This window comes from Parasteatoda tepidariorum, chromosome 4 (assembly GCF_043381705.1).
Source record: "Parasteatoda tepidariorum isolate YZ-2023 chromosome 4, CAS_Ptep_4.0, whole genome shotgun sequence".
Classification (NCBI taxonomy): Eukaryota; Metazoa; Arthropoda; class Arachnida; order Araneae; family Theridiidae; genus Parasteatoda; species Parasteatoda tepidariorum.
The window spans coordinates 46947010-46963405 of NC_092207.1; the positions used below are offsets into that span (position 1 = coordinate 46947010).

The 16396-nt window shown below is 27.4% G+C and overlaps 1 protein-coding gene across 1 annotated transcript in view; it reads left to right on the forward strand.

The window, feature by feature from the left end:
• Window positions 1-16396, forward strand: part of LOC107445831 (kin of IRRE-like protein 3) — a 273508-nt gene that overhangs the window by 163204 nt on the left and 93908 nt on the right. Inside the window, exon 2 of the mRNA XM_043040440.2 lies at window positions 32-370. Within this exon, the coding sequence (XP_042896374.1) occupies window positions 32-370 (339 nt within the window). The remainder of the gene's footprint in view (window positions 1-31; window positions 371-16396) is intronic.

Here is a 16396-nt window from a genome sequence, read left to right on the forward strand (position 1 = left end):
GGTAATAACACCCTAATTTTTGTTCTTCCAGAAATACCAGTCCCTTATAAAGCAGTGTCAGGTGGCCTAATGTCTCTTCCATGTGATATAACTTCCAATATGCTTGATGATGAAGTGTACTTAGTTCTGTGGTATAAAGATGAAATAGCAACACCAATTTACAGTATTGATGCGAGAAGAGGAAAACTTGGACAAGCAAGGCATGCATCCAGTGAAGAACTAACAGGCAGATCATCATTCAGTTCGAAAGAGCATCCAGCTGTTTTGCAAGTAGAAAGAATTTCTTTGGATGATGAGGGTATCTATCGTTGTAGAGTTGATTTTAAAAAAGCGCGGACGAGGCATTCAGCTTTACTTGTCACTGTTGTTGGTAAGATTTTTTTTAAATATATGCTTGGCTTATTGAATACATTCACTTTGTTAATCATACAGTTGAAACGATAAAATGATGAGCAAACATACCTTGCAATAATAAAAAAACTAAATAATATTTTGCTATAAAAATGTATAATACAGTAATGCGAAGATGATAAATTTTAGAATTTGTTTCTAGACTTAAAGAAAAATAGTTTGTTCTTCGCATATGACTGTACAGAACTGTTTGTTGAGGTTAAACAAAGGCTAAATTGCGGTATAAATAATAACAGAAAAATAATAACCGAGTAAGTCAAAAAATGCCTCAATATTTTGCCATAATTCCAAAATAAATAAATGAAGCAAAGTAAGAATACGAAGTGATAGTTTTTTAAAAATAGATGATTTACAGTGAATGGGAGTTTCTTTGTACCTGAATTGCACAGAAAGAGATGGGTTAACCGCAAACAAAATTCTTCAAAAATGGAAGACAAAATGGAAAATAACTTCATTCAATCTTCTTTTTAAATATGGTATATTAATGGAGAAACTGTCGAAAACAGTAAAAGAATGTAAAAATTGTGTAATAATGTAATAAAAAGAATGTAATAATTCTAATTCTATTTTGAACTTTACATTATATTTGAACTAAAACTAAACTGCTTAATATCCCGAAAAAAAAGAGATTTCCAAAATATTCAAATAATCAAAAATGTACTGAATTTCTTGTATGCTGATTTGAAAGCTTTATAAAACTTTTAAAAACAATGCAGTTCTTTTCCATACTCACTTGAACAGATTATTTGTTAAAATAGGAAGAGCTAAACTATAAAAAAGAACTGGAACTATATTTTAAGAAATAAAAGACACATTTTTATGTCTTTTTTCGCTTTTCAATATAAGCAACAAAGAGGGACAAATCTGACTACTTTCTTGGCTTCAGGTTGAAAAAAAAATGCCTAATAGACATTTTATTATTGTAAGTACTATATATATATACTAAAAATATAATGTCCTCCGTGCATAATATTAGATACCGGTAGAAATCTTATTCTTAAAAAAAACATTCTTCTACATTCTTAATATAAATTAACATTATTTTTAACACAAAGTGATTTTGTGTGTATTAAAAAATATATATCTAACACTTATGTCATTATCAGATCTTTAATTCAGAGAAATTTTTTTTTCTTCTTAAAATAAAAATAGACAATCATTACATTTTTATTGAAAAAAATAAAAATAAAAATTTCAAATTTAAATATTTTTTCCAACTTAAATATTTTTTGATAATTTATCAAAACGCTGAAAATTTCAATTAAAATTCTGATCAAGATTTAATCAGAAATAAAAAGTGCAAAACCGTATTTTTTATTACAAACCAAAAGCAACTGATAAAAAAACAAAAAAAAATATAGACTTTTGCTTCATATTAGATAGAGTTCAATTTAAATCCCACACAAAAACAGCTAAAACAGAACCAATAACGAGAAGTAAATTCAGACGTATATTTTTCGATAAACTCATTTTCAACTAAAACAGTTTTTGTTTTAGATATTTACGTTGGAAAATTAATATCGAACATTCTTGATATTTTATAGATTTTTATTTGTCATTTTGAATAAAATTAAAATACGTTCTTAAAGTTTTTTTTTCATTTTAATTAGTAATAAGTATTATAAAAGCTTTTTTATTAATTTAATTAACTGCTTTTATTATTTATAAAACGTAATTGAAGTGAACTTAAATGAAAAAAATACTATTTAAAAATAAAACTATTATAAAGTTGGTTGCTTGTAGTTTACACAAAAGAGTAATTCTTGATATTTTTAAGATTTTTTATTTGTCATTTTGAATAAAATTAAAATAAGTACTTAATTTTTTTTTCATTTTAATTAGTAATAAAAGCTATAAAATTTTTATAAATTTAATTAACTATTTTAATTATTTATGAAACATAATTGAAGTGAACTTACAGAAAAAAAATACTATTTAAATATAAAACTATTATAAAGTTCGTTGTTTGTAGTTTACACAAAGGAGTATTGACTTAAAATTTCATAACAATTAAATATTATTAGAACAAGAATCTCTTACGCATATTAGGAAAATATTCCCTTTAAAGTGTCTTCGAAATGGGATAAGTGTGTTCAAAGTTCATAAATAACCAATTTTATTTCTGTTTTCTGTTTAATAGTAAATAATAAAACATCTATCTAATGATGGGGAAAATTTCAATGAACTAAGTACCTTTCATCACCCCCAAAATATTCCCCAATGATTGAGTCCTTAGTATCCCTTCATCTGACGACATCTTAAATTACGTAATGATCTCGACCCGAGCCACAAAAATAATCGTTTAAAATACCACACCCATCTCGGAGAGGCCTTAATAAATTGTACCAAAGTTTATCTTTCTAAAAGCTCAGTTTAAAAATCATTGACTTTTTCTAATAAATCAAGCCTTTATGGTTCTTCACTGTCCAGGATCATAGTTCATAATGAACATTGAACGTTTTCCTTCCCTTAACTCCTTATCACGAGTAGTTACAAGGCCCTGGGAGATTAATGTACATTTTTTCCGCACTCCATTCTTTAAACACGAGGAAAAGTGATCGTAATAAAACGTCCGTTGCCCAGGAAACCTGATATTTTATCATGTAACATTTAATTATCTCCTTTTCTGCCTTGTAATATCTTTTAATTTTGGTCGCAGCTTCAATTATTCAAGTGCTTATCTGAGTCCCGCTCCGTTATTCATTACCAAAATATACCATCCTCTCATCCTGGGACAACTCGTAAAGTAAGATCAATTTACGAATAACATTACCACTGTTTATTATTACCACAGTGTAATCTATGCTACTGAAAAAGCTCTCTTGTGTCATTCTCGGTTAAAAATATTAATAAAATTCGGCTGGGCAATTAAATGGCCATAAAGTAGAGCTGGCACCGATCTCCACAAAATGATGTTATTCATTATATAATTTTTCATTTATGTTAATTTAATGGTTATAATATCTTTGCCTGATGCGTCTTTCAGATATAAGGTACCTTTTTTGCATGAAATGTGAATATAATCATTTTTTTAAAAGGACTCACATTTATTTTGAAGTTGGAAGAATGCCAGATAGATGGAAGAGGTGAAAAAAAAAATAGCTGTAGTAGATTTAAAAATACAGAATAGAAAATACATAATATCAGTTTACAAGTAATAAAAATAATTGAAAACAATTTTATTTAGAAGAAATGTCCACGTTGTATTCATACTTCTATTATTTTCCGGATTTATTGGGAAAAATATTTCTTCTTTAGCGAATGTAATCTTAAAAGTAAGAATTGATTAAAAATTATGAATTTTTCACCATTTTTCTGTTTGTATGCTTTTATTTAACTAGTACGCTAATGGATTTTAATAATTAGCTTGCTTATGCATAATCTAGATAGTTTACTAATAGTAAAAATAAAGTCAGAGATTGCGAAACGTAAGTAATTAGCTTAATTGTAAATCCTTGTGCTTTAGTCACCGAGTGTATTGTGTTCCTTATATTTGCATTAAAGAAAATTTGTATCACTAATTGGTACAGTGACAAATGAAATAAATAATGATTTAGGAAAATTGCTTAATGCTTAAAATAACAAATAAAATAATTGTAATTTCAACTTGTTTATATTAAGAGGACTCTCCCTAAACCTTACTGTTGGAAACTTCGGAGCAAAACTGATAACTAGCACATTATTTAATCGATATTTTATTACCATATTCAACTAACACAGTCAAATAGCTATAAAAATGACATTCAAACTGTTAAGTTTGAGAAAAACGTTTATTGACAGTTTGTTCCTAATACGGTTGAACAACCAGATTTCTGTCAGAGCCAAAATAAGCCCATCTTAGCATTTTTGTGCCGTGTAGATGGGTACATACTGTACCTGAGAGGCCTAATTGGTCAATCGCATAAGCGGCTGAGCAAGGATTCGAATCCCATTGTTACAATATTTATTTTATTCGTTTAATGCATGAAGTGTTTTCAGTGTCCTACACTCTTGAATCGGTGACAATGAGCTGTAAGAATACGAAACTATCATTTACGCATAAATGGCACAACACCCACAAAGCTCCAATGTCCAGTTAAACGTTATTTTTAAGATTTAGAAATTTTTATGGTTATTCGCGGTATTTTAACTGTACCAGTTAACAGTATTTTAACGGTTTCTAAACCGTAAAGGTAAAAATGGTCCTAAAAATGAATTTATTGTTGGATTAATTATTTTATTGTTGGATGGGCAAATTGCTGCCGACAATTTCCCATAATTTCAGAAGGAAAATTCAAACTGGACAGTTAAAGATTATGAGCAGGTTCTTAGGTGAATCCGGTTTCAAGATATTCCGAAATCTAAAACCCCAGTAATTAACCAAAGGACATTTAGAGCTACAAACAGCTGAAAATAATTACTTTTAACAATGAATGCATTGAAATAATAATTTAAATAAATTCCCTAAAACCATTTTGTTTATCCACAAATCATGATAAATTTAATATTAAAGAAAACAATATATTTTGCTCATCATTTTAATATATTTCTGAAATATTAAATATCTTATGTTCACAATACTACTTTATTAATATTACTCTGAGGAAATTCAGTAGGAATTCCAAATTACTTTATTTATTACATTTCTTCTAAATTATGAGCAGAAGATTGCAATTTATTCCCTCCTTTGTGAATTCACAGCTAGAAAATGGGAAATATTTCTCCTTCCTGGCGAAACATTCATAAATGAAAGAAAGATGCATTATTATACTTAGTTTCAGAAATTAATATAGTTATCAATTTGTGTGAGAATAAGGGAAGGTTCGAATTGAATCCCTATAGCTACAACTATTCCATGCATAATCTGAATTAACATACTTAAATCGGAAGGACCTCTATGTAAGTGGATCATACCCAGAGGAAAACAATGCTTGATGTTTATACCTTTATACATGGTGCAGCCATTTCTTAATTGGAGTGCGACAGATTTATTTTTGAAGGAAAATCCTTGATGTAAACCGTTACTACAATAGTTACTAAACCTCCTGTTTTCCCTAGAAACCAAAATTAACGAGAACATTTTCTTCGCGTCCGGTAGCACGACTATAGGGCGTGCTTTTTTAAAATCTGTTACCATGGCGACGATGTGATCAGATTCCAAAGGATAATTGCCATGGGTTTCGGGCCTCTTGAAAGAAATTAGCTTGTTAAGTGGTAATTTTTAGAGATGGCCATTAATAAGGATTAATTTCTGAATGTTGCGAATGCGGAATGCTCTCAGATGTGTGTGCAGTTAATTAAATGTGGGTTTACTCCTAGTCTGGAATAGTTTGTTGGCTTCTAAACGACTTCCCGTAACCCATAATTAGCTTAAAAAGCTCCATATTTTATCCTTCTTGGGAAAGGCCGCTTGTCTTTTACACTTTTTTGTGAAAATCTTTTAAAATAATAGCATAAAAGTTCTTTTCTTCGTTAGCTTCTTTTCAGACACCGTTACCATATTGATAAGTTATGCCTCAACATAATAAATATATGCTTTTGAGGAAATATCTTAAAATAATAGTATAAAAGTTTTGCAAATGCTTCGTTTATTAAACAGTGACCATATTGATAATTTGTGTCTTAACCTTATAAATATGTGTTTTAAAATTTTAAAGCGATATGTGAATTTTTAGAATTATAACTTAAGCTGAGAAGGCAGTTTTAAGCACAGAAAAGCACAATTAAGCATTCGATTCCATCATTCTAAATGAAAAAAAAATTATTACTTTATTCTATTTTTTTAATTAATATTTTTAAAATCAAGCTATTAAGCTATAATAAAGGCAAAAACAGAAGTCACATTAATTTTAAAATACCAACTTTTGCTTCTAAATAAATAGCTGTTGATATCATAATTTTAATTAAAAAATGAAATTCAATTAGCCAAATATTTAATCATGAACTTATTTAGGTACTGATGGTAATTGGCAGCCATAGATTTCGTAAATATTTAGTTCTATATTAATATTTATTTTTTTAAATGTATTGCGGTTAAATATTGTATGACAGAATTAAATATTTACGATATTTTACGATATTTTACGATTGGTATTTTATGTATTTTACGATAAAATGGATTTAACGGATGCTACGGTATGAGTGCCAATACTTTTTACCTTAAATTGAATCGGGATTTTTTTTACAATGTACTTTGAAAAAATTAATTTTAACAACATCAAAAACCTATTTGTGCAAATCTGACTCTCGTGTCAGCGACACTCTCACTTTTGACGACTCAGCAACTGGAACTCCAGCAGTATTTGGTTATTATTTAGAGTGGTTTCATCATGAAATCACGGGATTTGTGACAAAAAGCGAACTTTCAAATATATCAGGAAAATATTTCCTCAATTCGGAACCACATCGCAGCGCACTGTAAGAGGTTGTTAACTACAATGAGAAAACGAGAATGAAAACTAAACGATCTAAACTGGAATGATGAAGTAAACCAACTGAAATATATGGTGGTCATAAAGTTCGCTTCATATCAGGAAGATCCGGGTTAGAATCCCGCTTCAGGCAAGGATGTGATTTATCCCTCTTTTCTATCTGCTCCTCTCATGTTGTCGTTTCAAATTGATTCACCTATGGTGCCCCGAAAAGTTATCAAAACCAAATAAGGCATAAAAAATATGGCATAAATAGTATTATGCACCATCAGTCACTGCTGATGTTTTTTTTCTTCAATTTTGACGAAAATTGTATCCTCGAAGACGTGATGATGGTTATTTCACCCCTTTGACAAAACGTTCACGCCAATAATATACGAGGAAACGGTTTCTTCAAAAATGAAGAAAGTATCGTGAACGTTTAGATCTTTTTACTGTATAGTTCAAAAAGAATTAGAAACCATAACAACATTATTAAAATACTAGAGGGCTCCACCCCCTGCTCTCTACAGCTCGCCAATCCTCGATAATAGCTACGCAATTACATTTTCGTTCACTTCGAGAACAAACTTAGTCTTTTTCCTCAAGGTTAGTTGGCAATTTTTCTGTACCAACATCACATAAAGAGAATATGATAGGACTGTAAAATGTCAGAGGTGCTAATTTTCAACATTATAAACTTATATAAAGCAATTTTAATACAAAGAATATTATAAACTTATATAAAGCGCGGAAGCAAAATTATTTAACACAATACTATAGGGCATTAGCCAGAGATATAAAGTTTTGACCCATGTTTTGTTGAAATTTTTCAATGTTTTATTGAAATATCATTATGTTTTGGCCGCCATTCTTTTCACCACGGTGTTCCGCGCAAACAGGAATAATGCCAAACATAAGTCGTCAATTTCGCCAAGGGGCACCCTCAAGAATATTCTTACTTTGATGATCTTATAGGATGCCGGACGCTCCCTATATGGTGTTTCATCTCCCCCCTTTTAAACTGAAAACAATTAAAACCTGATGAAAAAAACTTTAAAATACGGCAAACAAATTAAAACGTGTAATATTAATAAGTTGATGCTAAGTAATATTTCAAAAGCAAGTACTATAGCTGGTAATTGCCCAATTAACTTCAATACTGTCAACTGACAAAATATTTTAGTTTCAAGCAAACAAAAAGCAAATTATATAATAAAGGCATATGCAACTGAAATTCGACAAATTAAATTAGGCAATTGAATTTTTTTGCATACTTAAATACTAATAAAAAAACAAATATTAAATGAAATAATTCTGTTATTAATGGTTAATAAACATTTTTGTATGAATTGTTATTAAAAATTAGGTGAAAACAATAAAATTAAAAATTATTTACAGTAGATCTCTGAATATTCACAAAACCTAGCTATGTACATTTTCCATTGATCATTCTTTTCGCATCATTTTGTGTACCAATGATTTGCACTTTTATGCATTACTTAAGAAATATCTGGAACAAATATGAACTGTTAATTAATATTTCTCTCTGAACGATTTTTTGAAAGTAAGTAAAATCAAATGAGTATTTTAAAGTAAACTTTGATCAATATATTTCACACATTCAACTCAAAATAAAACTCGCAAAAGGCTTTAGCTGGTAAGTTTAGTTGTAGCATTTCTGTAGGTAGCATTATTAAAAATTATTACCTTTTCACACACATTCGTTCTCAATTTTTATTGGCTGTTTTGAGCGCTACTAACCAGAAGTCTTCTGTGATTGGCTATGTGTTATCATTCCACTCTCTTCTTATATTATATAAATAAATGAAAATAATTTTTTACATTAAGCGTTATAAATATCTTCGTAGCAAAAAACTCTGGAACAGAGAAGAATCATATAAATGGTACATTCTTATAAGAATGTTTGCTCAATAACAATACGCTACATCGAACAAAACAATATTAAAATTCCTTTTCTATCTGTGCATGGAACAATTTGATGTTTTCTTAATTACACCGAGATATTTAGTGTGTTCTTTCTAACGGTAAAAAGAAAACTAATATAAGTTTGCATTCTTTCTGAATGAAATTGTGACTAGTTTATTCTATTTTGTTATTGTTCCGCACGAATTCTATTTATGTTAATCTGAACTAATTTGGATGAGAAAGTTAAGTAATTGGCAGATATGGAAATTACTAATATTCAAAGAATAATATATCTATGAGATAAAAATTTGTTCACGATTATAAATAAACAAATGTGTTGCTTTGTAAAAATATCTAATTTAGCAAAACTTCAATGCTAAAGAGAGTCATATTTAAACTCAGCTCAATCAAGACGATTTATTCATTAAATATGATCCCTTCCGACAATTTACATTAATCTACATATAAACAATATTGGATTGCAATTAAATTTCTAACATTCAAACTCTAAGTAACTGCATATTAAGAGTTCATTCGGCATTATAAATAAAACTATAAGGATTTGTTAAACTATTAAATTTTACAAAGATTTAAACGAAATAGATTCAGAAATAAAGACCAGTTTTATCAATATGGACCATTAATGCGCTTAATATTAATTGGTTTGCAAAATCTTGTTATCGTCACTCAATTAAATATCTGAAATTAAAATTATAAGTAGCTGCGTTTTAAGCGATTGTTAATGATTCAGCTAAAAATATTTGTCGATAAGGAAAATTCAGACCCTTTAAAATATTTTTTAAAAAAAAAGTTTACTACATTTCTACATTTGGTCTTCTCCTTTTCATTCTACACTATTTTTTGCGAAAGGCAAATTTTGCATAATTGTCACACTTAGTGTATAAGTGTGACAATTACATTCTTACTCCATTTACATTGACTCTATACGTTTTATCAAATGCTGTCACATAAATAAAGATTAAAAATTAGATTGCTGCGTTTGTTTCACTCTTGGAGTTGTTTTTAAACTTTTGTCTGATACCTTCTTTCTTAAATATTGCATTTCAAATCACTTCACGAATATCAATCTCATAACTTCAAAAAATAACACTGACAGAATATTAATAATTTTTAAAAAAATATATAAACAAAACAATGTTGAATTAGGCAGCATTTTAGTGGTCGAAATTTACCCCTCAAATATATAGCACCAGATCGATAGTAAAGTAAGTAATACAAATAGGAAAAATAATATTTCATAATTGTTAATAATTCATAATTTATAATTGTGTGCAGAGCCCCGAAGAGATATTGTATGTTGCATAAGTTCGTCTCTTAAAAACGTTATATAAGCGTGTCCTACTTTAATCTCTGAACCATATAGAGGGAATTAAGGTGAGTTAAGGTGNATATATATATATATATATATTGGCAATTTATTTTAAGAAGTGGATGCATTTATTTTAAATTTTATAATTGCTATTAAACGATACGAAAAAATTTATTTATACTAATAAACAAATACTTTTTAAAAGCATGCAAAATCTGTTTTCCGTGTTTGAAAAGCATTAGTAAACTCTAATATTTTAAAAAACAAGTATTACAAAATGTATTGCCAAAATGGTATTTTAAAAATACTATTTTTGCTATCTAGTAGAATATTTTTTTTAAAAAGTACATAATGACAAAAAAAATTCCCCAAAAGGAAATAAAAATAAAAATAATAAATTAGAAATTCATTTTATATGCTTTGTTTCTTTAATAATGCATAATATTATCTCTGAACCAACTATGATTGCTTGTGTGAAAATATTAATATTCAGCTAAGAAAAAAAAACTTAAATATTTGTTTAATGTATTTTTTTTTATATTTATGGAGCATTAGATAAACAAAAAAATGTATTTGTATTGCGAAAGATCTTAATAAACGATGTCTTGCGTAGTAAACGCAAAAGATATTTCAATTAATTTGCCTCCCAGGCAACGGCCATGCATGTTTTTATATAAACAACCGATATTAATGGGAGCACTTAACATATTCAATCTTTCTTTTTTCCTTTTAACATATATCTGATGAAAACATGAAAAGATTTTGCCTCAGCAGTCGAGAGAGTGTTTTAATTAAATCTCTGCAACGAATATGTTTCTGGAATATTAAAGTGTAATCAAAAGTATTTTTTTTAGCTAATATTTTTGTATTCTAGATTAAAAAATTATTAAGGGAATTCATTTGAGAGATAATCATGTTAGATGATAGAAAAAACTTTTTTTGTTTATTTTTAGGAAGCAAGTTTTAAATCATTAAACTATAATTTTCATTTATAAATTAAAACATATAATGTTTCTAGTTATAATGTTTAATGTGAACTCTAATTTCCAGTTACGATGTATTGTGTTTCAACATTTACTTACTTTTAAATTCAATTTTCTAACATTAGAAATAGTGAGAATTTTAAAGCATTTTCCTCACTCAAAGATTTTATTTCATATTTTCTCAGCCTTTGTGAAATTACATAAATGTCTCTGAATATTTTGTAGATATTTCGAAGTGATATCCTCCTTTTTAATTGGTATTATGCTTTCTAAATGAAATTTTAAATTTTTAGATCTAGCTTTAAGTCTTTTTTGAGATTTCAGGGTTGCAATAGGCAAGTAAAATGCGATTCTTTGCAACTTTTTTTGGTATGAGTAGTCTATGGCTAACTTTTTTTGCCTCTAAATGTTAAAAAACAACTATTTTTAGAAAAAGGAGACTATTGGAAACTTTTCAGTACTCCTAGCAATGTATTTTTTAACATAAATATGGTGAAAAACCTACGGCCCGCAGGACCTTCTGAACAAAATGAACTTTTATTTCTTAAAAAATAGAAAATGTCAAAAATTTTGAACTGCAAATTTGAGTCATCACTCTTTAATTCGCTCAGTTTGCACAGATTTCATTGTAAGTCTGTTTTGTTTCTCGATCATATTTTCAACGATAATAGCTATGATGAAATTCTGTGCGATTTTAGAAAATCCAATTTTTATTTTAATACGATGTATGATGTGTGAATTTCTAATTTGATTAATCACATTCATAATATATATATATTTATCATTCCACTCTNCTTATATATATATCATTCAAAACATGGAAAAATTACAGAACAATGAAAAAAGGGAAAAAGAAAAATAATATTAAAAATAATTTTAAAAAAAATCGGGAAAAAAATTCCTAAAAAAGCGAAAAAAATTAAGAGATATCCGGAAAATAAAAGATATAATCTTTTTATCATCTCTCAGAATTATAACCTCAAAAAGGAGTATTTTCTAATATTGTATCAATATAGCCAAAGTAAAATATATCAATACATCAGTGCACTGAGGAGCACTCAAAAAAATTTTACATAAAATTTACAGCAAATAAAATCGAACACATTATGTAAAAATATCTCGTAAATACAGAAAATAAAATATAAAGGAAAAAACAGAATAAAATATAAAGTCTATAAAACGAGTATAGAATTCAAATGAACTTACTTGAATGGGAAATTTTTCAAGAATGATTTAAAATATTTTTGTAACAAGATTGTCAGAATACAAAATATGAAAACAGAAGCGCAAATTGGGTAAAAGCGTAAATAGAGAGGTTGTGTTTTATAGTTTGTTCTTACTGCAGTACTGAAGTTCGTTTGATTTGCTAGTTACCACAAGAATGGGCCCGAAAATGGATGTGTGCAAGGTAATATTATAGTGGATAATTTAAAGATGTTGACAATTAATAATTTTAGAAAATTCACTTTTATTTAGGAAAAAAAGTAGAAATGAATGGCCTGTTTTACGCATACTTTCTTTAGCGTATAAATCTGCAAAGCAGATATTTTCCTCTTTTGTAATACCAAAGTCCACAAAATTTTAATTAATATTATCATCATAATTATTAAGTGAGATTACTACCACGGGGTAAATATTATTTAATAAAACAGTATAATCTTGAATATTAAAAATAATTAAATCATCAATAAATCTAAAAACAAATTTAATATTAAGAGTGTAATTTTTTTCACATTAATGCAAATTTAGGTTAGCTAAGAGAGATGAAAAATTAGATCCTTGTGGAATTCCATCAATTTGAAGAAAAACGTCATTTCCACTGTGAAGATAATTCTTATATCGGATTTTTATTAATTTTCTGGATTTTAATTTTGTTTTTTTCGAAATTTTTTTTTCGATTTTTTTTTTATTGTTTTTATTATTATTTTTCTTTTTTCCCATTTTTCATTGTTCTGTAATTTTTCCATGTTTTATCAACATTTCGAACTTATTTTATGAGTTTACTTGCATACTATATATATATATATATNNNATAGATAGATAGATAGATAGATAGATAGATAGATAGATAGATAGATAGATAGATATTCCTACCTTAACTGTTATTTAAGTAAATAAAAAGGTAATTATTTTCCATGACGATTAGTTGACATTGTATGTTCCCTTTAGGTTTTACTTATACATTACATATATAACCGATATTTTTTTAAACATTTATTGAGTAAAGGAGCATTTTCATTATTACTCAAGAATCCATTCTCAAAAAAAAAACTGTAATCTTAAATAATTAAAAATAAGTTTTTGTATTTTTATTTCAAAACACAGCAAAACTGAAGGTTTGAACCGATTTGCGCATGTGCGGCATTTTGATGTGTGGCAATTTTTAACAAGCAATGCTTCCTTACTAAATATTTAATTTTATAAAAGTTTAATAAACTCTGTAAAGTCTTTGTAAATAAACCTGTAAAATGTTTTCAAATATTTCATACACATTTTGACAACAATGTTCCAAAATCAATAATGTGAATAGACAATTCAAGACATTAAAGTAACATTGAAGTAGCACTAGCTTTTTCTATGCAAATTGTTGATGTTATTAAACCATAATAAATACGCTTATCAATGCACATGTAATAAAATCATAATAAAAGCGATGATATACAGTTTACGTGAGAAAATTTTGTTTGATAAGTGAGATTAATATCAAGTATTGAATTGTTTTAATTTGTGACAATTGCGTATTTTCTTTCACTATTTTACCTAATAATGACAAATATATTGTCCTTAAAATATAAAAAAATGGATACCTCGAATTTTTTCAATTTCTAATAGTTACTTAGTACAATGATTTATAATTCAAAAATAATTTAAGTATAAAAAAATTTAAATCATTTAAATTTAGTACGAAAATGCAAGCATGTGATAAGACCATAATAAAGACGATGATATACCGTTTTGCATGAGAAGATTTTGTTTGATAAGTAAGATTAATATCCACTATTTAATTGTTTTAATTTGTGACATATGTATTGTCCTACACTAGTTTACCTAATTATGATAAATGCACAGTTCTTAAAATATAAAAAAAATTAATGCATTGAATTATTTTTTATTTAAAATAGTTACTTTGTTCTATGGTTTATAATTCAAAAATAATTCAAATTTAAATAAATTTAAATAGTTATATATTATTTAAATTTTGCGTTGTTTTACACGGGTTAAAGGTACAGAGTTGAAGGACTGGGTTCCTTCAGTAGTACTAGAGCTCGATCCCTAGTATAAATTTATATCTCCCCACCTTCGGAAGGATGGACATCAGCTTGTCAAGCGAGTAAAGGCTACCAGAGTAGACCGCAGTGCAACAATCAAGCCAAGGATCATGAAATGAAATTATGGAGTCTTAACTTCCATGATACCCAACCAATAAACTGCTGCAGTAATGTTTTAAATTTTCATAATTTAAATACAAATTATAAGAAAGCATTTATCACATGAAATTTTTTAATAGAAAAAAAAAGTATAAACGTCATAAAAAGCGTTTGTGCCAGTATGGTGATATGGAAACAATTGTTGCTAAATGTTCTACAAAGTTACTTACCGCATACAAATAGGCGACGAATTTGTCACCTTGAAACATGCTTTTAATTTACAAAATAGGTACGAAAATTTTTTTTTGCATCGATTTCGATGCATTAAAAAAATATTGTTCTAATTTTATTGTTCTACGCGTGGTATGGAATTCCAATTCGTAGTATTAAATTGTAGTGGCTAAAAGTTTCTGGTACAAAAATGTGTAAAATTTTATGTTAAAAAATCAAATTTGTGTGTTATAAATTGCTTTGCATTCTTCTACTAACAGTATAATTATTCATCAATGAACAGTTATTTTTGCTCATTTAGAATTGACTTTATTTAAAATTTAAAATGTTTAAATAATTAATTTTAAATATAATCTTTTGTTAGTCCTTGCTTTTCCTGTTTTTCTTGTTTCCTGTTTTCTTTCCCTGTTCACCCATATTAAGTTTTTGAGCGTCTTAAATAATATCTTGGAGGTTCTATTGATTCACTAAAATTTCATTGCTAGTATAAACCACTGTTACACGTCAGAAACTTATTTTAGAATCAATTGTGAAAAGATACTAAAACTTTGTAAATTTTAAATTTCATCAAAAATTCTTGTAAATTTTTGACCTTCTTTTAGGAAACAAAAACATAAAATATTAAGGTATAAAACTGCAAACACTTTTAATTCGAAGTTCTTATTGTTACTTTTGTTAAACTTTAGAGTTAATCAATAATATTTGTTACATTTCAGAAACTTATTATAAGACACTTAGCTAAAAGGAGAAAACTACAAAGTTTTTTCTTATTTTTTTTGCATTTATATCTGAGCATCATAATTTTAACTTGATGATCATAATAAAATTAAATTATAATTCAGTGGTTTTCAAAATATGCTAATTATTTCATTTGGTTTCATTAAAATAAAACGCAGACATATGTTATGTAATTCTTTTGTTACTCTGTTTACCGATCTTCAAAGGATAGTAAAATGAAATGAATTATTTATAATTAAAAGCATTTTATATTACAATATAGCCATTACAGTACTTGCTATCATTTTGCGTATGAAATTGCGTAAATGCACAAAATTGACTGGATTTGGCTACATTTGTTTAAATGTCTCGAACTAAATAAAGGAGAAGAAAAATTAGTGGAATAAATTGGTTTTTATACCAAACGTTTTGCAAATAAACTACTTACCTTTTACTAAAGTATCATGCTTTAAAAATATGTATATATTAGACTCACTTGCATTTATTTCAAAACTTTCACAAATAGTTAAGTGTTTCTGAATTAAACATATAATCTATCAAACATAAACATCAACAAACTGTTTCCATTTGAAACTGTTCATTATTTTTTTCATTTTGTATCTATTCTGTAGTTGATTACAAAATGAACGAAAGTGCATGTAAATACCTATACTAAAAAAAAGTGCAATTTATTAAAACTATTTCATTAATTTTTAGTCTATAAACATCATGTTTTCATCTTCTTTTGTAAGGTTCGTTATAAGTCAAGTTCATGTACATACGCATTTAAAATATAACTGGTACATATGAAAAACAAAAGTTAAAAATTTTTTAATACAATTCGTAACAGAAATATTGGTCAAAAATTGGAAATAAGGGTGGAAACATGTGCAGTTATTATTGCACTTCATAGAGAAGGCTATTCAAGTAAATAATTGCCTTTAAAACTAATATTTCCCAGACCACTGTTCTCAGAACTTTGCAGAGGAAGAAAGAAACTGGCCAAAATAAGAGCCTCCAATGATCCGGGAGACCTAG